At 41.9% G+C, this 20328-nt stretch overlaps 1 protein-coding gene across 5 annotated transcripts in view; it reads left to right on the top strand.

Annotated features, from left to right (window-relative positions):
• Positions 1 to 6273: 6273 nt before the first annotated feature.
• The window catches only part of frmpd4 (FERM and PDZ domain containing 4), a 46188-nt gene continuing 32133 nt past the window's right edge, over positions 6274 to 20328 (top strand). For 2 of the 5 annotated variants that reach the window (XM_050048151.1, XM_050048150.1), the window contains exon 1: positions 6274 to 6400. In XM_050048151.1, coding sequence (XP_049904108.1) covers positions 6327 to 6400 — 74 coding nt within the window. In that variant the 5' untranslated portion in view covers positions 6274 to 6326. Of the gene's footprint in view, positions 6401 to 9394; positions 9626 to 15523; positions 16245 to 20328 lie in introns of those variants that run through there. The other 3 variants (XM_050048155.1, XM_050048154.1, XM_050048152.1) reach the window with 2 other exon arrangements.

Genomic DNA, 20328 nt, shown 5'->3' with positions numbered 1-20328 from the left:
TTTATTATCCTAATCACTGTAAATAAATGATTTAATACTTAAACTTTAAAAATGACACAAGCTGAGTTAATATTGTGACAAAGATGCATGTTGTACTGTGTATATCATGCTGCTGCTGCTTTTTGCAATCTGTTTATATGACATTATCAGTTTAAGTTGTCAAACATAGGGCCCAGGGGCCAGAACCGGCCCGCTACTGGGTCCAATCCGGCCCTCTAGATGACTTTGCACACCTAATGTTGATGCACATGTGAAGGCTGAGAGGAACAGTGAGCAGGTACTTCATGTACAATGCTTCCTCAGAGGCTTTTCCACTCTGACCAGAATACAGCTCTCTGAAATAACATTGATTACTTACTGTGGTCATATTTAAAGATATTGAACAGTGTGCAAAATATTATCAATCAGCAGCATCAGCACAAAAGAATCTGTATCAGACTTCTATCTTAAAAGAATATTAGTGGAACCCTGCAGCTGAGGCACTGACAAAACTTGAGTTTATAAGGCAGGGGACGACTTCACCTGCTTCTTCAGTAGCTTCCACTCTAATGGAAAAAAAGTCACATGTAATGAAAGTGAGTAGTAGTAGTGGACTGAAAGTGGAAAAACTGAGACATGCTATTGGATTTTCACATATTTTTTCTTCCTCTTTTGCTCGGTAAATGGATGAACGTTTACAGAATGAAAGAGACATTTGAACAGGTGGATATTTGTAGGTTATTATGCAGTGGTTTCAGTGGTTGGGCCCACTTGAGATCAAATTAGGCTGTATGTGGCCCCCTGAACTAAAATGAGTTTGACACCTCTGGTTTAAGGTATAACTGGGTCGGTGTTTAAACAGATGTTAACATGTTTATAGTCATAGATAGTCATATAGTATCTTGCATATGTTAGATACTGCATATCAAGTCCTCACTCATCACTGTGCGCTTTATTCCAGGGCTGGTCGTCTATCTTTGACCTTTCGTAGGCTCAGTCACTGGTATTTGTTCATTTATAAAGCCATGCTGGGCAAACTCCCTTCATACATTTGTACTTTGAATCTGACTGTAGCTGTAGTCTGAGATCTCAAGACTTAGTTTTGTTGTCTGTTCCTAGTGCTCGGACTGAGCTGGGAAAGAAAGCTTTTATGTGCTCTGTTCCTCTCACATGGAATAACCTTCAAAAAGAGACTACTGAAACTACGTGAACTGATCTCTCTGCCTGACTTTAAAGCACTCATAAGTACAGGGATGAATGAGTCGGTTGGGTCTTGTCATTGTGCGCAGGTGTTCTAATATTTCTGCATGTTGCTGTGTGTCTTTTATGTTTTTAATTGCGTTGTTGTTCGGCTGTGACTTTTTCGTATGCTGCTGTCTTGGCCAGGTCCCCCTTGGAAAAGAGGTTGTTGATCTAAACAGGACATACCTGGTTAAGTAAGGGTTAAATAAAATAAATTTAGAAATGACAGCATCTGAATTTCAAGAAGAACATTTTCAGGACTGGAATGCATCAAATAAACAACTAAAACTACTAAAATTAACCTTTTAAATCATCTAATTTGGCGCTCGCTTGTGTTGACTCTTATGAGGCCCTCATAATGACAGAAACATTAAACAGACCATGCCCAAATTCACAGTCCTGTCCTGACCACACTGCATTTTTTCCTCACCGTAAGGCAGTTGAGATACTTGGCATGTAGCGCCCTGGGAACTGACTCTTCCTGTGGGAGCCCTGGGGAAGGGACCTGTGTGATAACATGACATGTGAACCAGCACTGTATGGCCACGATAAGGATTCATCAGATACGGGAGTCTACCAAACAGACAGGGGAAGTGGTGATAAGAGGGCAGCTTTGCGTTTGATCCACTTATTTGGTGGTGGCGAGGTTGGAGTTGGACTCCGAGCAGATTCTCATCAGACTTCCCGTTAGGTCATTTCTCAGTGGCGTAAGTGCAGCCTTGGGATCTTACATCGAATCACCATGTAAAGGATTTCAGAGTAATGTTCGGCCCACACAGGGTCATATATGTGGGCTTTTGGAATACCTCTCAGAGTAGTGTTTGGTTTCGGATACTTGCATTTATACCTCTAATGGAACGTTAAATGTAACTCATATTTCTGGATGTAGTTGATGATTGCTCTCTTGATCATCTTAACAGCTTTCCAAGAGGCAGAGTCTTACAGTAGGAAGATAATGAGCAGTACTATGTGCAGTCTGCTGGCAGGGATGCTGCTAAGGTAGCTGTCTCACTGGAGCCATATAGGTTTCTGGGGATATATGTGGGAGGTAATTTTACAAGTGATTTATTAGGTCAATACTCGAGTGCCATTAGATTTGGAAGCGAATATTAGATGAAAGGAAAACAGCCTCTGCTGGAGCAACTAGATTCTCTATGTGATGCTAATACCTGTTATGAAAATATGACGACCACAGTGTTTGTTTACAGAAGGTGAAAATAGTTTTTTAAGGAGAGGTAATGTAAATATTAAATACATTAAATCATTTCTGAACATTTAAAACACTGGGTACTAACTACCCTTTAGTCCTTTATGAGAGGTTGTACTTAAAGCTGTAGTCGGCAACATTTATAAAAATTGCTTGTTGTCATATTTGCTGTAACTGCCACTATATCCACACAGCAGTCCAAATGTTTTCAGACACATATTTTAGTGTACTGTTTAGCTGTAAAATGAGACAGTTTGTCCGTCCGGTGAGTGGTGCTTGGTGCGACTGTTTCCATCATGGCGGTTGGGTCACAAACTTTCTCATTTTACAGTTAAACATTTTCTGATTTTTGCCTCAAATGTTTTCAGAAACATATTTTAGTGTACTGTTTTGCTGTAAAATGAGACAGTTTGTCGGCCAGTGGGTGCTTGGTGCAACTGTTTCCAATATGGCTGCTGGGTCACAAACTTTCTCATTTTACAGCTAAACATTTTCTGATTTCTTGCCTATTTTCAGAAACATATTTTAGTGTACTGTTCAGGTGTATGTTAACGCTGTAAATGAGAAAGTTCGTAACCCAGCCGCCATGTTGGAAACAGTCACACCAAGCACTGCCCACCAGCCGGACAAACTGTCTCATTTTACAGCTAAACAGTACACTAAAATATGTTTATGACATCATCTGAGACAAGAAATAAGCAATGCAGTAACAGAATCTTGATTCATATTTGATGCTGGCTAGTTTGACGGTTTGATAGCAGTTTACGAGCAGTGATTGACATGATTGACAGCTGTGACTGAGACTACTCGGCTCTCATCGGTTGTTTTTGGTGCCTTGCAGTCAATGCTAGCAAATGTCATTAGAGGCAGTAGGAGGATGATGATGATGATTTTTTTTACAGACTATCTATCGCACATAATACTTTCATTGATTAATTTATTCTTATTTGTTCCGCTCATGTCCATGCAATCAAAGTCACAATCAAAACAACTCTAACACATTTTTCCATGACCGACAAAGGAGCAGGGAGGAGAAAACAATCTCTCTCAAAACACATGTGATCAGAAGAAACAGATGGTTATAGTTACTAACCAATACTTAAATAAATAAATAATCAAACAGAGAAGATACACAATGTCCCCTTCAACATGGGAACAGCTTCTACAAGATTACTCATATAGCCTAATTGTTCTTTCTTTTTTTACATCTTCTTGAACTTAAAAATATTTAGACAACCCTTTAAATCACTCTGTCGAGAATTCCACTTTCTGTGGATGTAGTGACAGTTTCAGCAAATATGATAAAAAAAATTATTTTCATAACAGTTATGAACAATAGCTTTAGGGCTTATTGGTTATTTGGAAGAAAGGTCCCCACGGGTTCTTGAAATCCTTTACAGTGTGTGAAATTTCATGGGTGAAAAGGCCTTGAAAGTTTTTTCAGAATGGCATAATTAAAAAGGTCATTGAAAGTGCTTGGCTTTACGTATTTTGGCAAGAACAGGAAATTAATTTCTTTTAATATTGTCTGCTTTTACTGCAACACAGCACAATAAGAAGTGTTTCCACATTTAAGCGTCTCTCTTTTTAATAGTCGTCTGTGAGCCTGCCAGCTCTCATAAAAATAAGTGTCATAACAACAGTTAACCTTGATCTCTGTTTCAAACTATGCCATGTTGGGTCTGTATATTTGAATTCCGGCCTTGAAAACCCTTGAAAAGCCCTTGAATTTGATGCTCAAGAATGCATGGCAACCTTGTTAAAGAAAGACACTGACTCTGATTTTGTGAGTGGTTGACATGCTTTGAAAGATTGTATGAGTCATGGCATACGCTGAAAGAAAGTATCCTCCTTTTGTTAATAACTGACCACTTGGCATTGAGCCACTAGATGGCAGTAGTGCACCTGCATTGCTTCTTGAGCTCCACCTGAATCAGATATGTAGAGCTAATGACTGATCTGGAGAATTTACCTGGGCTGTTGCCATGACCAGATTAAGCTGCTTGGGGGCCTTGGAGCAAAAAATTAGGCTCCTATTAACCCCTGTTTAACCCCTTCCCTGTCTCTCCCCTGCGCACTGTGAACAGTATTGCTATGCAAGGATATTACAGCCCGAGGTTTGCTGTGTGTTAATTTGATTAAACGAAAATTAAATTAGTGAGCGCATGCATCATAAAGTGTGCGATTTTGACAGCTTCTAAAAATCAGCTAATATAGCAGGGCCCACTTCAAGGCCCTTTTCATGTGAGTGAATATAGTTTAGTGCTGCACCTGATAGTCCCAGATTCCCAAACAGTATTACAATTAATCCTATTGCCACAAACCAACAGCTTTTTGGGCGCCTGGGGATTTTGGGGGCCTTATACGGGATTTAAAGACACAATGAAAGCAATACCCGAACAATACAGTGTAATCCAATACAATAGCAGCAATTTCTACCATTGTGAGGCTTATATTACCTTGACTTGTGTTTAGTGGTCTTACTGTGGCAGATGCAGTGAATCAACATGTTTGAGGCCCTGGTTTGTGGTGTTAGATTGCATTTCGTGGACGAAACATCAAGAAAAAACCTTGCACCTGTACAATATATAGTAATCTAATCAACACTTTTATGACAAAAACCGAACAGGCGTCATATTTAATTACATTTTATTGTATGATGCAACACTGTATATTAAAAATGAAGCTTGTAATGCCATCAGAACAAAGATCTTTCTTTCTACAAGTCACTCTGCAACCATTTCAGTCTCATGTGTAGCTACTACACAACATGTCATAGGCAAATATGGTTAAAAAGAAAGTGAATGAAGGAGTATTGCATCATGAGCCTAGCTTAACTTTGCTAGATCAAATGCAGTGCCTGCTTTCTGTCACTTGTCTGTGCTGGTGAACTGTCACGCACAGATTTAGGGCAAGCAGCCCATGGCATCATAGTGTTATGAACCTTTAATGATTCACATTAAAGAGCAAATCTGTCCTAGTGGGCCACCAAAACAGAGCAAACCGGCGCCTTTGGAAATGTTACGTTTGCCATCCTGTTTATGACACCTATTTCTTTTTCATTAGTGTGCAGATATTCAGACACAACTCTAATAAACTGCAAAGTAAATGGCTGAGTTCTGACTCCAATTGATTTTTTTTTAAAAATGGCTGTGATGTAGGCTGGAGATACAACTTGATTGCATCATTCAGCCGTATGTCTCCTTTTCTATATTTAAGGTCCCCAACAAAACAAAATGGTAGGCCTCACTTTAACGCAGCTGAGATGCAAAATATTTACTCAGTGAGTCATCACAGACATCCCATAATTTTCAGGAGATTGTACAGTCTGAGACTCAAACATGTGTGCGGTTCATGTGCGTGCCTCCCCAGTGGAGATGCAGTCGGTGCAGAAGTGAAAAACATTGCATTTGTCTTTTGAAATCTGAGATGTTAAGACAAAACACAATTTCCAATCCCGTCAGTGGAGTGCAGCTCTATCAGATTGGTGACTGCTTCTATTACTCCGATTACCATCGCACATTTGATAGCACATCTTCTCCACACTGAAGGCGGGGAAAAATGGGAGTAATGGTGAGAGGAAAATGCAATCTAGATGTCAGACAAGCACTTGATTAACCACTTACAGAAACAGTCTCTGCGTCAGGGCAAGGCCATGCCATCTCACATTTCCACTCAGCCTGATCCTTCAAACATTACTGGCCACAAGGTATTGATTTTTCACTCTTCTCAATATCCCCTTGCTGTTAATAGAATTTACACCAGACTATCAATGTTTCAAGGAGGCCTCCCCTCCCCTTACAGTACTGCCCGGATCTTCTAACCCACAAAGAGGGCACACTCGATGCTTGCCCTCCATTAGCTCCAGTTGTGAGTATCTACCTGAGAGAGAGAAGACATGGAAATTGACAAAACAGGCAAAAATGAAATTTGCGTTAGCAGCAGTTTGGACAGAAACCAAGAGCAGCAGAGGTGAGTCTGTGGCTGTTTCACTTCTTTATTTTCCCACAAATGTCGAAATGATTGACGGCAGAGACGTTCAATGATGAGCAGTTTGCAATAGTTAGAACTGAAACAAGTTGGTCCCCGACCCATCTGCATTATATCCAACAGGAATGTGACAAATCTAATCTATAACTGCACTGTGGACTGTAAATTCTGCCTTTAAGTTCAAGCTGAAAAAGGTTATGTGTCATTAGAGCTATAAAAAAGCATTTGAAAAGACATTTAGTTTGCGTAGGACTGAGGTATAAAAACTAATACATGTAAAAAGAAATATATGTTCTAAAACTGGGGCATAAAAGCTAATAGAATTAACGTACTTCTGTTAAATGATTCCTTTGTAAAATTATAGTTTTCCTCTGATGGCTGAAATTTGTAATAATTTTCCATTCTACCGTGATCACATACAAAAACCAATTATCTTCCATATCGTCAGGCTAATAATTATCGTAATCCATGGCATTACAAATGATGCGTGTTCTCACAGATGCTGGCTGATGGGCTCGGAGCCCAGCCTGCGGCAACGCAGTGCTTCTGATTCAAGTGACAACATCGGCTTGGTGACCTTAGCAGCTTTCCATGGGCACATTGATTTTTCTCCCACATTACAGATAATTGCTGGATGCTGTGAAATCTATCCTCTCGGGCCAGCGGGGAGGAGCTTCTGCAGTGTGTTGACACGAGAGTAGCTATCTGATTTGAGGAATGTGATATCCTGCAATCTCATTGACTGCGATTGACTTCTGTGTACTTCCTGTCTATGCTATGAGTATATTTAACAGCTTATCAGGAGAGTTGTTTTCATGCCCGCCGGCGTTGGTAGTATTCTGTTTTCCTGACAGTTAATTGTTACTGAGATGAACGATACTCGGAATAAGTTTCAATAAATAGTGCACTTTCATGTTAATGTCTGATTTAAACTGCAAGAACACCTTTCAGGCTTTAATGAGAGCAATGGCTTTGTCCAGCTCCTTTAACGCCTGTGCAGCTTGCTAAATTAATTGTGATTAATGACCTATTTAGCGTTCTTCTGTGATGGCAAAAAAAAAGATAATTATCCCAATTCAGATTTGTAGCCAAATAGTGTAAATCACATTATTGGAATGAATGCAGCTGACGGCTTTTACAAACACATCCGTAACCTTTTGTGAGGGCCAAGCAGTAGCTCTTATTATATTAATATGCGTTTTCCTGTTCTGCATGGAGCAAATCTCATCATTTTATGCAAATGACTGCATCTACTGTTTGTTCTGCTCCATAAAGTAATGAAAAAGTCACTTCCTTCCTGTTATTATGTGAGGCACATATTTGCTTTGATGGAGTGAAAATGAACTTGTATCTTTTGGATGTGGAAGTGACTGCATTTTTCCGCTTTGGCTTGTTTTGTTTGGCTCAGCCATTATTTATTGGTTATTTTGGAGCGTTGGGATGTTTTTGTTACATTTGCCCTTAAGTGTGCTTTACTAATTGATCAGAAAGTCAGAGCTGCGTGTTGCCGTCATATAGGCTGTCAGAGCAATTTTGCAAAGAAGCATGCAGCGTCACATTGTTCTAAAGAAACAAATGAGCCATCCACCCACGCCCAGTGAGCAGCACATTAAATCAGATGAGTCTCAGAACACACACCGCCTATCATCACCATCATAAATCATCACTGTTTTGACCCCAAGACAACATGCTAAATGTGGTTCTCGGTCTCATACACAGTGCTGGGTTACTGCACTGTGAACATCCCCCTGTCCCCGACTCTAAGTGGTGCGACCTGTGTGTCACGGAAAAACAGGCCACTGATGCAGCGCGCTGTGGCCCAGGGGCGAGTGTTGGGCCACATGATTGGATGGATTCATGTGCAGTATTTATCTCGCAGAAAAGTCTGCTTTTGTCTGCTTTAACCCCACACGGCGCTCAGCTGTGACCATATGGCCGTGTACAGCCACTGTATATGCATGAGGAGAAACAGTGTGTGTAGTTTGCACGGTGCACAAATTACTGAAACAACAGCATGTGTACTGTGCGTACTATATATAGCAAGAATCGTGCAACAAAAAACATTGGCTGTTATATAGGAAGCTGAACTTTCAGTTGTCATAGCCTGCTGTGTGTACATGGCATGGGATGTGTTATGCAAGCAGTTCTATTTGCTTGCAGAGGCAAAGACACGTGCCTCGGTTCATAACTAATGGAAGACTGTGTGTGCCATTCATGCATCAGAGAGTCTGCATGGTATAATCCAGCGTGAACAGTCATGATGTTGAAATGTCATGGCTTTATAGGAAAATGCTGTAAAAAATATTATTAAATATACTGTATTTATTAGATTAGAAATACAATATGACAAGCTGCATTATGTGACAATAGATGCCTGTGACAGACATTTAAAATATGAATAATGTAATAATACCTGATGCTACTATATAACATTTAGGTTAAGGTCTAATTCCGTGGTTTATATAGGATTTAGGTTTGGCTCTGTTAAGGGTGACAGTTGGCAGGCAGAGTTTGGATTACGGTTGAAGCTTAATTTTTAAGCTCTCATGGATGATAAAACACATGGCATTTCCAAACGCATCACACAGGGATCAGATTAATATTTCAGATACTGCAATTTGTGTGCGGAAATGTTGTAAATAAAACCATCAAGATAAAACACTGATGTTTGTTTCGGCTGCTGGAAACACTCAAACATGTTTTAACTCTCCTGCCATGACGATATGAAATATGAAATATGAAAACACCACAGGTGAATTTTATCCAAACCGAACATGTTTTCCACGAGGGCCTTGCTCATTGAGGCGGCCTTAACCAGCACAGCAACCCATTGGAGTCCAGCTGTTCAGCATTGATCCCTCTGTGTTTTCTGATGCACTGGCCCGGAATGTGATGTTATTTCATTACCGAGGCAGAGGCGACAAGCTCGGTCTCCTCCCCCAGGGCACCGGCCACTCACTTGGACAGGGGGAACTGTATGTAATCATAACTGAACGCCGGCTTAGTCAGACAAGCTCAGTTGCCTATGGAAAGTCCAAATCAAGCAGGGAGAAAGTTTAGAGTCAGGAGGAAGGACGGAAACGCACATCAGTGAGAGAGGCTTGAAAGGCCTGGACAGGAAAAAACAGAAACAAGTACCGCATTAAAAGACCTGTCATCAGCAATGGACCCAGACGACAATGAAGTCGGCATCTTCACTGTCATTCAGTGAGTAGTGTGCTGTGGATTGGTGTTCTGTGCTTGCTTTATAATTCAGTCAGAGCTGATCGAGTGTCATATCTCTACGGATGAGCGCGCTGATGGTTGTTATTGCACAAAAAGTTTTGATTGTTAAGACCATATATGTAATTGATGGTAACAGAGACAATTTAGCTTTTCACTTCAGCCTAACGTCCATCATTTTGACGAGGATTAAGGACTGACTCAATTAATGCTTTTGGAAAATCGACTTTGTGTTTGTTGTTGTGATCCGGACTAACGGCACCCAACTTATTCTCTACCGCTGCATCGCAGTAATGATGTATTGTGTGTTCCTGTGGGATTGGCAAGGTTTTTCTTTGAGATTCACAGCCCCCTTCAAAATAATTGGTGTTTGCAACTTTTACAAGAGCTCTTTCTTTTATATCTTGTCCCCATTTCTGAGTGACTGCAACACGCTGGAAACAATGTATAGTTAAGGCCTTCTTTCACAGACACAAAAGACATCATAGTGGGAAAGGCACAGCTGTAATTAATAACCAATGATGGCTGTGTTCCATTTAGACGTGTCAGTTTAGGGATGCTGCTATTGTGCACGCTGACTCACCAGGCCTGGGTATCGGAAATCGATTCCTTTGAGGTGTCAACCCAAATAACCCAGCACCAAAAAGTATCAAAACAAATCCAGTCAAACAGTTTCTGCATTTGATCCTCTTTGCATCGGGGGTCTGATCCCCACCAGATCAGCAAACTTTCTGTTGCTGCCATGACAGAGCTGAACAGTTAGTTCAGTGTCTGCCCGGTTAGCACAAGCTAACAGCAGCAGCTAACATTCAACACTAAAATGTTAAATGGTCCCAGCAAACTCAAACCAACACCGAAATGGCTCAACTCTGTTGTTAAACCTGTTAATAACCGTCTGGTAACATCAGCCGCTGGTGACGTATCCTGTCGTGGAATGCACCTGATTGGAATAATGTGCGACTTGGGTGGTCCTGGATCTATGCTCGCCATTTGAAACAGGAGCAACCTGACGGCCTGCTCATAAACTTTCTGTTGTTCTGTCGAAACAAGCCACCCAAATCTATTTCTGAAAATATTTGGGGTGAGAAATAGGAAATGCTGCAGCTGAATCTTGGTTTATTTCAGAACTACATCACCTCGTCTGACAGCTTGGTTCACATTTCGTCAGCCAGGTGCATCGCGCTGGACGGACTCATTTGCATAAAGTTGAATCTAGTCTGCTTTATGCAAATGAAGACTGGTGAACGCACCTCAACCCCCCTCCAAACTCGCAGCAACACTCCCACCATGCACTGCACAACTGCGTCTCCTGCTCTCGATAGGAAATAAATAGGCAGCGTTTAGACGCCCTCTGTTGCCAGGTCTGACAGAAATGCGCCATTACAGTAGCCCTTTCACTGTGTGTGTGTGCATAGTCGGGCAGATTCTCACAACTGTCCCTGATGCGGAGTTCACACTCCACAGAAACAGCTATAACCCATACAGTCTACGGTGTGGTTAAGTCGAGCATTGTGTGTTTGACGGAGTTGGCAACTCAGTGCCGAGATGTAGAAGTATGGCTATACTACACACCACATTCACATTATTGGTGTCCAAATAAGTACTCTGTTGGTATTGGCATCATTTTAATGGCACTGGTTTTGCTACTAATATTGTGATACCTAGCCCTATCACTCACTGGCTTGGCTTACTGGGTTACTTAAATGGAACAGGGCAATAAATAACAGTATTAGTAACACCTGTGTGTATCCTGCTGTGACAAGTCAAAATGTCTGCTGTGGAGAACGTGGGTGTAGTTAGTAGTCAAATGACTCATGTTCATAAGAATCTAACTAAAATAGAAGGATTCTTTGAGGACCCAAGGAAGTGCAGTAATGAGTGCGAGCTCTTGAGATCTACAGGACATGTTTATTAGTAGTGCATTATGTACACACTGTGTAGTGTATTGACAGGGGACCCCTATTAATTATTACACCGCCAAACAGCATGCTGGGTACAGCTCACTCTCTGTCTCTTGCTACAGTACATTCAAGAACAGATGTATAAAGATGACCAGAGGTTTTACATTGAATGTGTTGTAACATTTGTAATGAACACATTTTGTCTTTTTTTTTTGTTGACTTCATTGAGGCCATAAAATGTTTGTGTGAGCTTTTTGCACCCAATTTAAACGTATACTCGAGCACTGCTGAGGGCCAAACTATGAGCATGTTCAGACCTGGTGTTAACATGCGTCTTTGGTGATCCAATCACAAATGGACAGCTGTGTCCTGTGTCCTCCCCATAGTATATGTTAAGACCAAATGTGTTGTTTTTAAATGGCAGGACATTTTTCGTGCTGTATGCACGCTTAGAGCCGTTCACATTTAAAATGGGTCAGATCGTATTTAATTTCAGAGCTGTGCACAGTGCATTGATTTGCTTAGCCTATTTTTGCTCTGCTTGCTGTGTTTATCATGAGACAAGTGCACCCTGCAGTCTGGCCACCCATTACCTCCCCATTACCACACCAGGGACAGTTGGTGAGAGTCCACACAGCAAACACAGTGACAGGGCTAACTATTAGCATCATATGGCTAATATATCTTAGCATTATTAGATGTTGAGCCATTATGGTGTTGGTGCAAGTTTGTTGGGACCCTTTAACTGCTGCTGCTGTGTTAGCTCATGCTAACAGGGCAGAAGGTTTGAGTTGAGTTTGAGTTAAGTGTTTATAAGCAAAGACATCAGCTTAGTAGGCAGTCCTTCAGTGTGGCTCAGGACACATTAGCGTACACACTGCTGAAAGAATTTTGCCCAATCTACCACCAAAGAGCAGTCGGGTCTCAAGATGCATCGAGAAAGCATTGGGTGCATTCACACCTGTACTTAGAGCTGTCCACTTATGATCTGATCACCCAAGATTGCATGTTAATACCAGGTGTGAACAGTGCCTTTGTCATCGCAGGTGTATTGCTCAGAACCAAAGGAAGCGCAGTTTTGCGTGTGAAGTTGTTTGGATGAGTGGTTCCTGAGAAACCTGCAAGCAGCAACACAGGAGGTTAAGCATGGGCCTGTTCCGAACAGGCATGTTTTGAACGGACGCCCACTACATTTAACAAAATGTGGACAGTTTATAGACTGGCTAATGTCCATGGTGTAGCCTGCCTCCTGCCCAGTACATGCTGGGAGAGGCGACTCTGAACAGGATAGAGGATGAATGAATATACCAAACATGACCTGCCAATGACCCACATGAACATGTCTGATAACCTGCGCAGGCACACAACACCTGCAGGTGTCGAGCATCTCGGCAGCATCCCCATTATGTTGCTTTATTCACTCCACACAGAATAGGCTACAGCCTCCCAGTATTACTTTGAACTTTATCAGCAGGTGTAGTGAAACTGGCAAACCAAATCCGTAATCTTTTCAAAGCATAGCATAACTCAGCCAGGTAACACTTCACTTCTTATCCCAATTAGTCACACCACTGAATATTCATGGCAAAACAGCGTTCAGATCTTTAAACTCCCTACTAAAGGCTGTTTAATTCACTGAATAAATCAGCCGCGGCGCAGGCATAATTAGTGTCGCACTAACAGATCAGCAAAGTTAAGGTAGCGAGGTGGCTCAGGCAGATGCAGGTCGACAAACACACCCAAACAAAATGCTGCGGATGACACAGTTAAGTGTGGTTTCTGAGGGTAGTTTGCTCTTGTGGCCGCTGACACATCTGGTTGAGGGCCACTAATGCTAAGTTGGGATCAGAGGGCAGTAAAAGCTACAAAGTCACATTACTGTACTGCACGCTGAAGTCTATAATGCTGCTCAATCTGCAGTGTAACACTCAACATGAAAACATGATCTCACAGTCCTATTCTGTGCACACACCCTGATAAAATCTACTGTTCTGCTGGTTTATAGCACTGAGCGCACATTTGTGCCCTTGCTATCCAGCGTGGTTAGCAATTTATGCAAAGTGGTTCTGCTTGGCTTATTTTAGCTTTTTAAAGGCAAGCAACGTGATCCAAAAGGCAGGACGTGCAAAATTTGAGCACTGCTGGGCTTTAAGTGGCCAAGTGTGCCAGAATGACTGAAATCAGCTGTTTTAAAAGGGACTCAGAGCGAGAGAGGAGAGTTAGGGATCAGCGGGGCAGCTGGGTTTTATCGGTCAAAGCTTCAGCCATAGTCTCCTTAGATCACGCTTCTGTCTGACCCTAATATCCTCTGCCACTCATGTTGGCCTCTGGGCCGCAAGCCCAAATGGACAAACATAACTGTCCAGAATACGCTGAGTCTCTCAATCCCCCAGCCACAGGACACCGCGGCTGCATTTGAAGCAAATTGTCAGACATGTTCTCCTCGCTCATCAGTGCACCCTTGATGTATTGTGCTCCACACAAAAAAAAAGACTGCCTGTTCCCTTCCGAAGATGTATCATCAGCTAAACTGTTGTGTTTCAGAATGTGATTAACACAATGATTCACAGCACTTTCGTTTTTGGAACAATTGGATCGACCCCTCTCTTCGCAGGTTCAGGGATCATAAGCGAAACATCCTAATCTGTCACAGACAATCGTGAGCTTCACCTTTTTACCCATCTAGTTGCATCTTTTCTACGGCAACAAACAAATCTGAGCCTGAGTGGAAGTGACAACATTCTTTATTGCATGTATCACTCTCAGCAAAGGCACACTGACTCACCCTGCAGAGCCTTACAAGTTGTGGCATTTTAATATAGGATGGTTGCTACTCGAGTGTGGAGGCAGTGACAAATCGTAGGCTTGAAATTCCCCAACTAGTATTTGTATTCCATGTATTTATTTATCCATTACCACCTGACATTCTTTATTGATTAGTGTTTATTATTCTGTCAAGCTCCCCGGCAGGGATTCACGCTGAATTTAAATAGGCAAGGGAATATGTCATCTTAACCCCTTTAAGTTGGATTATTTTGACTATACTGTAATATATAAATGAATAAGTGGAGCACTGCTTTTGTTTCCACCGTTTATTGACTTTTAGAGCTACAGTTATTGACAGTAAATAGCTGTATTCAAACAGCTTTGTCGAGCCAAGTGTTTTCTGTAGGCACATCACAGATCAGGATAACAGAGCGAATACTCTGTATCGCTGTGAGATGTTCCCTTTTTTTTTTTTTTTATCGAAGCTGTCTGAGCCACATGAAGAAGTATCAAACCTCCGTGGATCAGAGACAAGGCTAATTGGCTCTTGGTGGTTTTCGACAGAGGTGCCTCGTCTGTGGTGTTTGATTTATGATGGGGGGATTCTTCGTCTTTGGGATAATTCTTCATCTGGAGATGGGGAGTTACCTTGTGCGGGATTATGTCAATTTTTACGGCTCTCCTGCTCATTCATCAGTTTACCGGCATTTTGAAACGCACACTGAAATTGCCCTGCATCTCGGAGTAGATGGAGAAAGATATGAAAATTTATGGAGATGTATTTTGATCTAAAAAATATCACAAGAGGAAATTAGTTGCTTCAAGCATCCATTAACATGCAGCTGACTACTTGAAGCCCTATGAATCACAACAGCCTTCATCTTCCCCCCTTTGGACTTTGATTAATCACACAAACTGTTCTTATTATCTACTATGAAATCCCATTCTTGCATATGGCAACCTAACAGTCCTGATCTCCTTTTGACACCACTGCATCAGCTCTGTGTATGTTTGTGTTGGGTGGATTGCTAAAATGTTTGGAGGCCTCTCATGAATGGCCTCATTGAGAGCAAGCATTTAGCAGCTGAACTGTTCTGAAAGGTCAAAACAAATGCAGTGTACAGTATGGGCATCCTAATGTGCAGCTGTGAGGCAGAGACCTCAGCTGGGGAGGGGGACACATTAGGTCCTCCTGTCCCTCCAGCTGCTCCTCTGCTGCTTTTGCACTCGCATTATGAGCACATTATGCAGTGAGTCTCCGTCATGTCACCTCTCGCATCCTTGTCAACCTTTCCCTGCTTTCTGGAAACACACCACACGGTTGAGGATTGATGAGGCTCACCTTTGGGGAATTCTTAGAAGCTGACTGCATCCTTTAGTAGTAATTCTTGTGGCCCTTGCTACCATACACACACACACTCAACATCCTCTCACATTCCTCTCGCTTCCACTCTCATCTCCCACCACCATCACCACCACCACCACCACCCCTGTCCCTCCCTCCCTCTCTGTGCTCCTGGCTCTGGCTCTCCCTGCCTCTCTCTAAAGCTGTTGTTACTGTGCGGCTCCCGCACATCATTCCACCGCGATGGAAATTAAATGAAGGTGGCTTAACGCAGCTAACAGAGGCATGCTTTGAAGGATGTAACCGGGGGAAGCTGCTCTGCCAGATCCTTTTCCATGGGCTGTGGATTTGCGCTGCTGAGGCGAGGACACAGCAATCACTCAGCCATGCAGAAGCCCAGACAACAGGACTAATCTCTCCACCTGACTTGTGGAAGCTCCACTTTTTTTTTCTGAATTATTTATTCCTCGCTGCCAAAGACAGTGCGGGACAATGGAGCCGGAGTGAAGTAGATGGTAAATTTGTAGCTTTGACTGCAGTCTGCAGCACATATGGATGTGTTCAGCTTTGTGAAGATGCCAAAGCTGTCAGGGTGAGTCCGATGGATGCTGCTGTGTGTATATGCCCGTACGTGTATCTGCCTGCTCGTTCTCTAGTAGGTGGTGTTTTGTATGTCCGTATAGGCACAATTAAGAGAGTGACACGGGAGTCACATGTGGAATGGGGCTGATTAAAAATGCTGAGTTATTGATTGCTCAAGAGAGCAAGTTGTGCAGTCATGTATGATGTGAAATGAATGAGCAAGTGCGGTAGATGGGAGTGGGGGGTGGATGCTGAAGCTGCTGCGGTTCATGTATCTAAACTGTCTGTATCTAAGTTCATAAATTTCTTATATTGCTGACAGTAATCATGCTTTGTTGCTTTATGTGGTGGTGATGAAACCATACATGTTCTGAGACACTGCAAAGATTTCAGAGGGGTTCAGATTTTAAATCACTTCAGCTAAAGGGCCACGGGTAACGACCAACAATTCACAGCAGAGTTGTATGTCATTTTCAACCATCATCTTTTTTGTAAAATAATATAAATATACCTTCTTTACAGCTGAGCAGGATCTGCTTTTGATCATTAGGATCATTAAATATCCATGGTCATTTCACATAAGTGGTCAAGTTCACAAAGCTGTAGCCAGAACAGGAGGATGGAAAATTTTAGAGGATGTAGGAGAGTTGAAAGCTCTCTTTTTTTTTTTTACAATAAAATAAAAAATATACCACATTGTAGTCTACATTCTTATTTTCTTTATATGACAAATTTCAGTTTGAGAAAACTGAAAATAAGGTTAGTTTGTCTTCCAGGAAGTGATGGCAAGTATGTGAAGTATACATTCAACTGACAGTCTCGAGGAATTCATTCATTGCCAGGGCACACACCTCACCTTATGCACCCATGGGTCTGCTAGATTGAGTTGATCTGCCCCAGTGGACAGTAATCCTCCTAGGGGATTTGGCTCCATCAGAAACACTACAGACCACTGGTGGTGGGAACAGCTGATCATAAATGGGAATAATCAAATCAGATACTGTACGTGCCACAAGAATGCACATTGAGTGCATTTCATTTCACTTATGAGTCATCACCAGACGGCACTGGCATTTTGTTTCTCACATTAGTTCTTTTGAAAAGACATACAACAATTTGCTGCAGCGTTGAGGCATAATAACACACCTTGATGTTTATTTTTTTATGCTGTATGCAAATCACACTCCTGCAGGAAGGCGGGCAGGTAGCAGGGATTTTCCATCAGATGATAGGACCGTTGTTTTCCCAGTTAGTATCCCTCCCCGGCAGCATTTATGATGCGGCTCCCAGTGGACCACCAACGTCACTGCATCCTGTCACTGTTAATAATGCCACACAATGCTACGCCTGATAATGAGTTACCACTGCTACACTGGCATTTTTTTGTTTTGTTTTCTCCCTCTCAGCTGCCAGCAAGTATTTAAGTCAGCAGGATGCTGTTTTGCTACGGCTACAGAGAAACCCACTGTATGTATTTAAAGATGTACAAGAAAGGGAACGTTTTCCCTCATTGTCTCTCGCTCCTGCCTCGCAACGCCTCCAGACGTGTCTGCTGTCAGAAACAAAAGCGTGCTCTTGCTTTCATTTTTCTTCACTCTTTGTTGTGTTCAAATCAAGCAAACATTTTCACATGTTTGATGTTCTTGTGTTCAAAGACGGCTAAGTCTCGCCCTCTGTCATTTGTATCCAAAAAAGCAAGTTTAAGCCGTTTGACCAAAGTTGTTAAAGCCGCTCTTATTTTGATCTTTCCATATGGAACTTTGCCTTAACTTAGCTCTAAGTGCTCTTACACTTTTAATACATCCTGTGGGTGTTATAAATGGTTTGTCAGCAGCAGCACTGTGGAGATAATGAGCATGAACATCACGCATTTATGTAGAAAGTGACAATTACCACTCACAGTGATTGCCTGACTCAATAGGGTTGCTAAAATGTGTGTACAGTGATTGCTTAGCATGCTTGCACTGCATGCATCCAAAAAAAGGTCTAGATTATTCAGTATTGTGTGATGCAACAAATTTTAGTCATGCTTATGTAAATGATAGATATGTTCATTAAATGTGTGAGTGGAAATGCTTTTGCCTCAACATGAATACTATGGAAGAGCAGTTAAAGCTAATTAAGTTGGACTGCGTGACTTCATCCTTGGTTGTGTTGTACTAAAAAAAAAAATCTATTATGCGCGCCATTGTTCGACATGTTTTGACGGCAAACTTTTTGCACAGGAAATCACTGGTCTGGACACAGATTGATTAGCCTAAATGTTCATCAGGGTACACAGAGACCAAAAGATCTGTCATTCTTAGCTGTTCACATCAGAAGCTCTCAGGGAAGAGTAGATCAGAAATGGCTCAGGGTCAGAAATGGGAGCCAGCTGGCTGTCGGACGAGGTCTCAGGCAACCATTTATTTTGTCCTGTCCTTTAGAGCTTTTAGCATAAAAGCAGCGAGTAGCACAATGAGGTGAAGGAGGAGAATCCAAGTCTAGTTCAGTGCCCACGGGGTAAGTTCATCACTATATTTGGTTGATGTTCTACATAGGGCACTGAGGAGCAAAGGAAGCCGGGGGAAAACACAGAGTGATAATGGAATAATAATGAAAGTGTCTTTCTTTAGTTTCGTGTCTATTTTATTAAAATAAAACTATCAATTCAATGTCAACAGATTGAAGGAAGTGGTGTCGTCTAATGAGAAATATGCGCACATGCAATCATGCACATTCATTTCTGCAAGCATGTTGCAGCAGGTTACATTTCAAGGTTTCAAGTCGTGGCTCTTTGATGGTGTTTTGCAGTTTAACAGGTAAACAAGATTCAGTGAGGTTCCCTTACTCACTGTAAAATAGCAGGAGGATCATAGTGGGTGGCCTGTTTCCCAGATGCTGTTTTATTCCCACCCAGAGGAGATTAACTAACCAAAAAACCTTTCTATATAGAGGCACCAGAGAGCTGCTTCAGGATAGTGCCGTTGCCCATGGCAACAATATCAGTGCTTCCAAAGACAAACACAGAAATACAATATTCAGTTGGAGTAATAGGGAAAATAGACACTCTGATTCTCAAGTGAGTGCTGGTACTAATTCTAGTCGCCCAGGCTGTGTGATTTGGGTGTGAAAATGGTTTCTTGCATATCAGGAAGATATCAGGAAAAAAGGCACAGTGTTTCCGTCTCTGATTTGATGTATAAGGCACAGAATGGTGGAGAACAGCAGCATGAAATTGAGCGATTTTGTGTAACTACATGGTCAGCAATATTTTTTAAACCACTAACAGCTAAGTATAAATAGCCGTGCACAACGTAAATAGCAGTTCGGAGCGTGTTCTACTGTGCTGCCACATTGACCAAAAGATTGGTGGTTGGAGGAGTCAAGCAGAGGGCAGATGTTTTCTGAAACAAAAGGCTGCGCATTTGTGCTCTCAACAGGATGGAGTCTGAAAAGGAGTAAAGGAATAAGACCTTTAATCAGATAGGTTCCTCTCTGTCTGAGCCACTTCTCTGCTGCGCTCCGTTCCCCACCCTCCTCCCAGGAGATGGTCATCTCATCTGCTGTCTCTCCACAGATTTCATATCCAAACAGAATCACATTAGCGGTCTATCTCTGCATAAATGTCTCTGTTAAACTCGAGAGCACAGAAAAAAGCAGCGTCATGGCTTCCTCGCCTTGTCTCTGAAGTCATACTTGAAACATTTCATGCCCTGTCACACGAGAGGAAGAAAATACTTTGTTTTTTTATCCGACATTGTGAAGAGTGAGGTGTATGTTCACTGATTTTAGGTCCACAGGATGCAGTGCAGGGCATTCAAGAAATTCATACAGATTTTAACAGTCTAGCAGCTGAGTTTTATCAGCCAAAGCTCGACTCAGCTTCTCCTTATATGTCATTAGAGTTTCTTTAAAACTACCAGTGATGTTATGGCCTTGTGACTGTATTAACTATGTGTCTCTGTGTGTATTTGTGCAGCACAAACTGTGTTGAATGTCCCTCAAATATAAGAAAATAGCTTGGTAATACATCATTCAGGGTCTCTTCAGGTCCTTACAAACATTATCTAATTTCATTTATCCATCTTCTGCTGGAGAGTCAACATTTCTGA

The sequence above is a fragment of the Epinephelus moara genome, chromosome 7 (genome assembly GCF_006386435.1).
Source record: "Epinephelus moara isolate mb chromosome 7, YSFRI_EMoa_1.0, whole genome shotgun sequence".
In the NCBI taxonomy this organism is placed as follows: Eukaryota; Metazoa; Chordata; class Actinopteri; order Perciformes; family Serranidae; genus Epinephelus; species Epinephelus moara.
The sequence above is the reverse complement of the archived record's forward strand: the minus strand, read 5'-3'. Positions and strand labels throughout refer to the sequence as shown.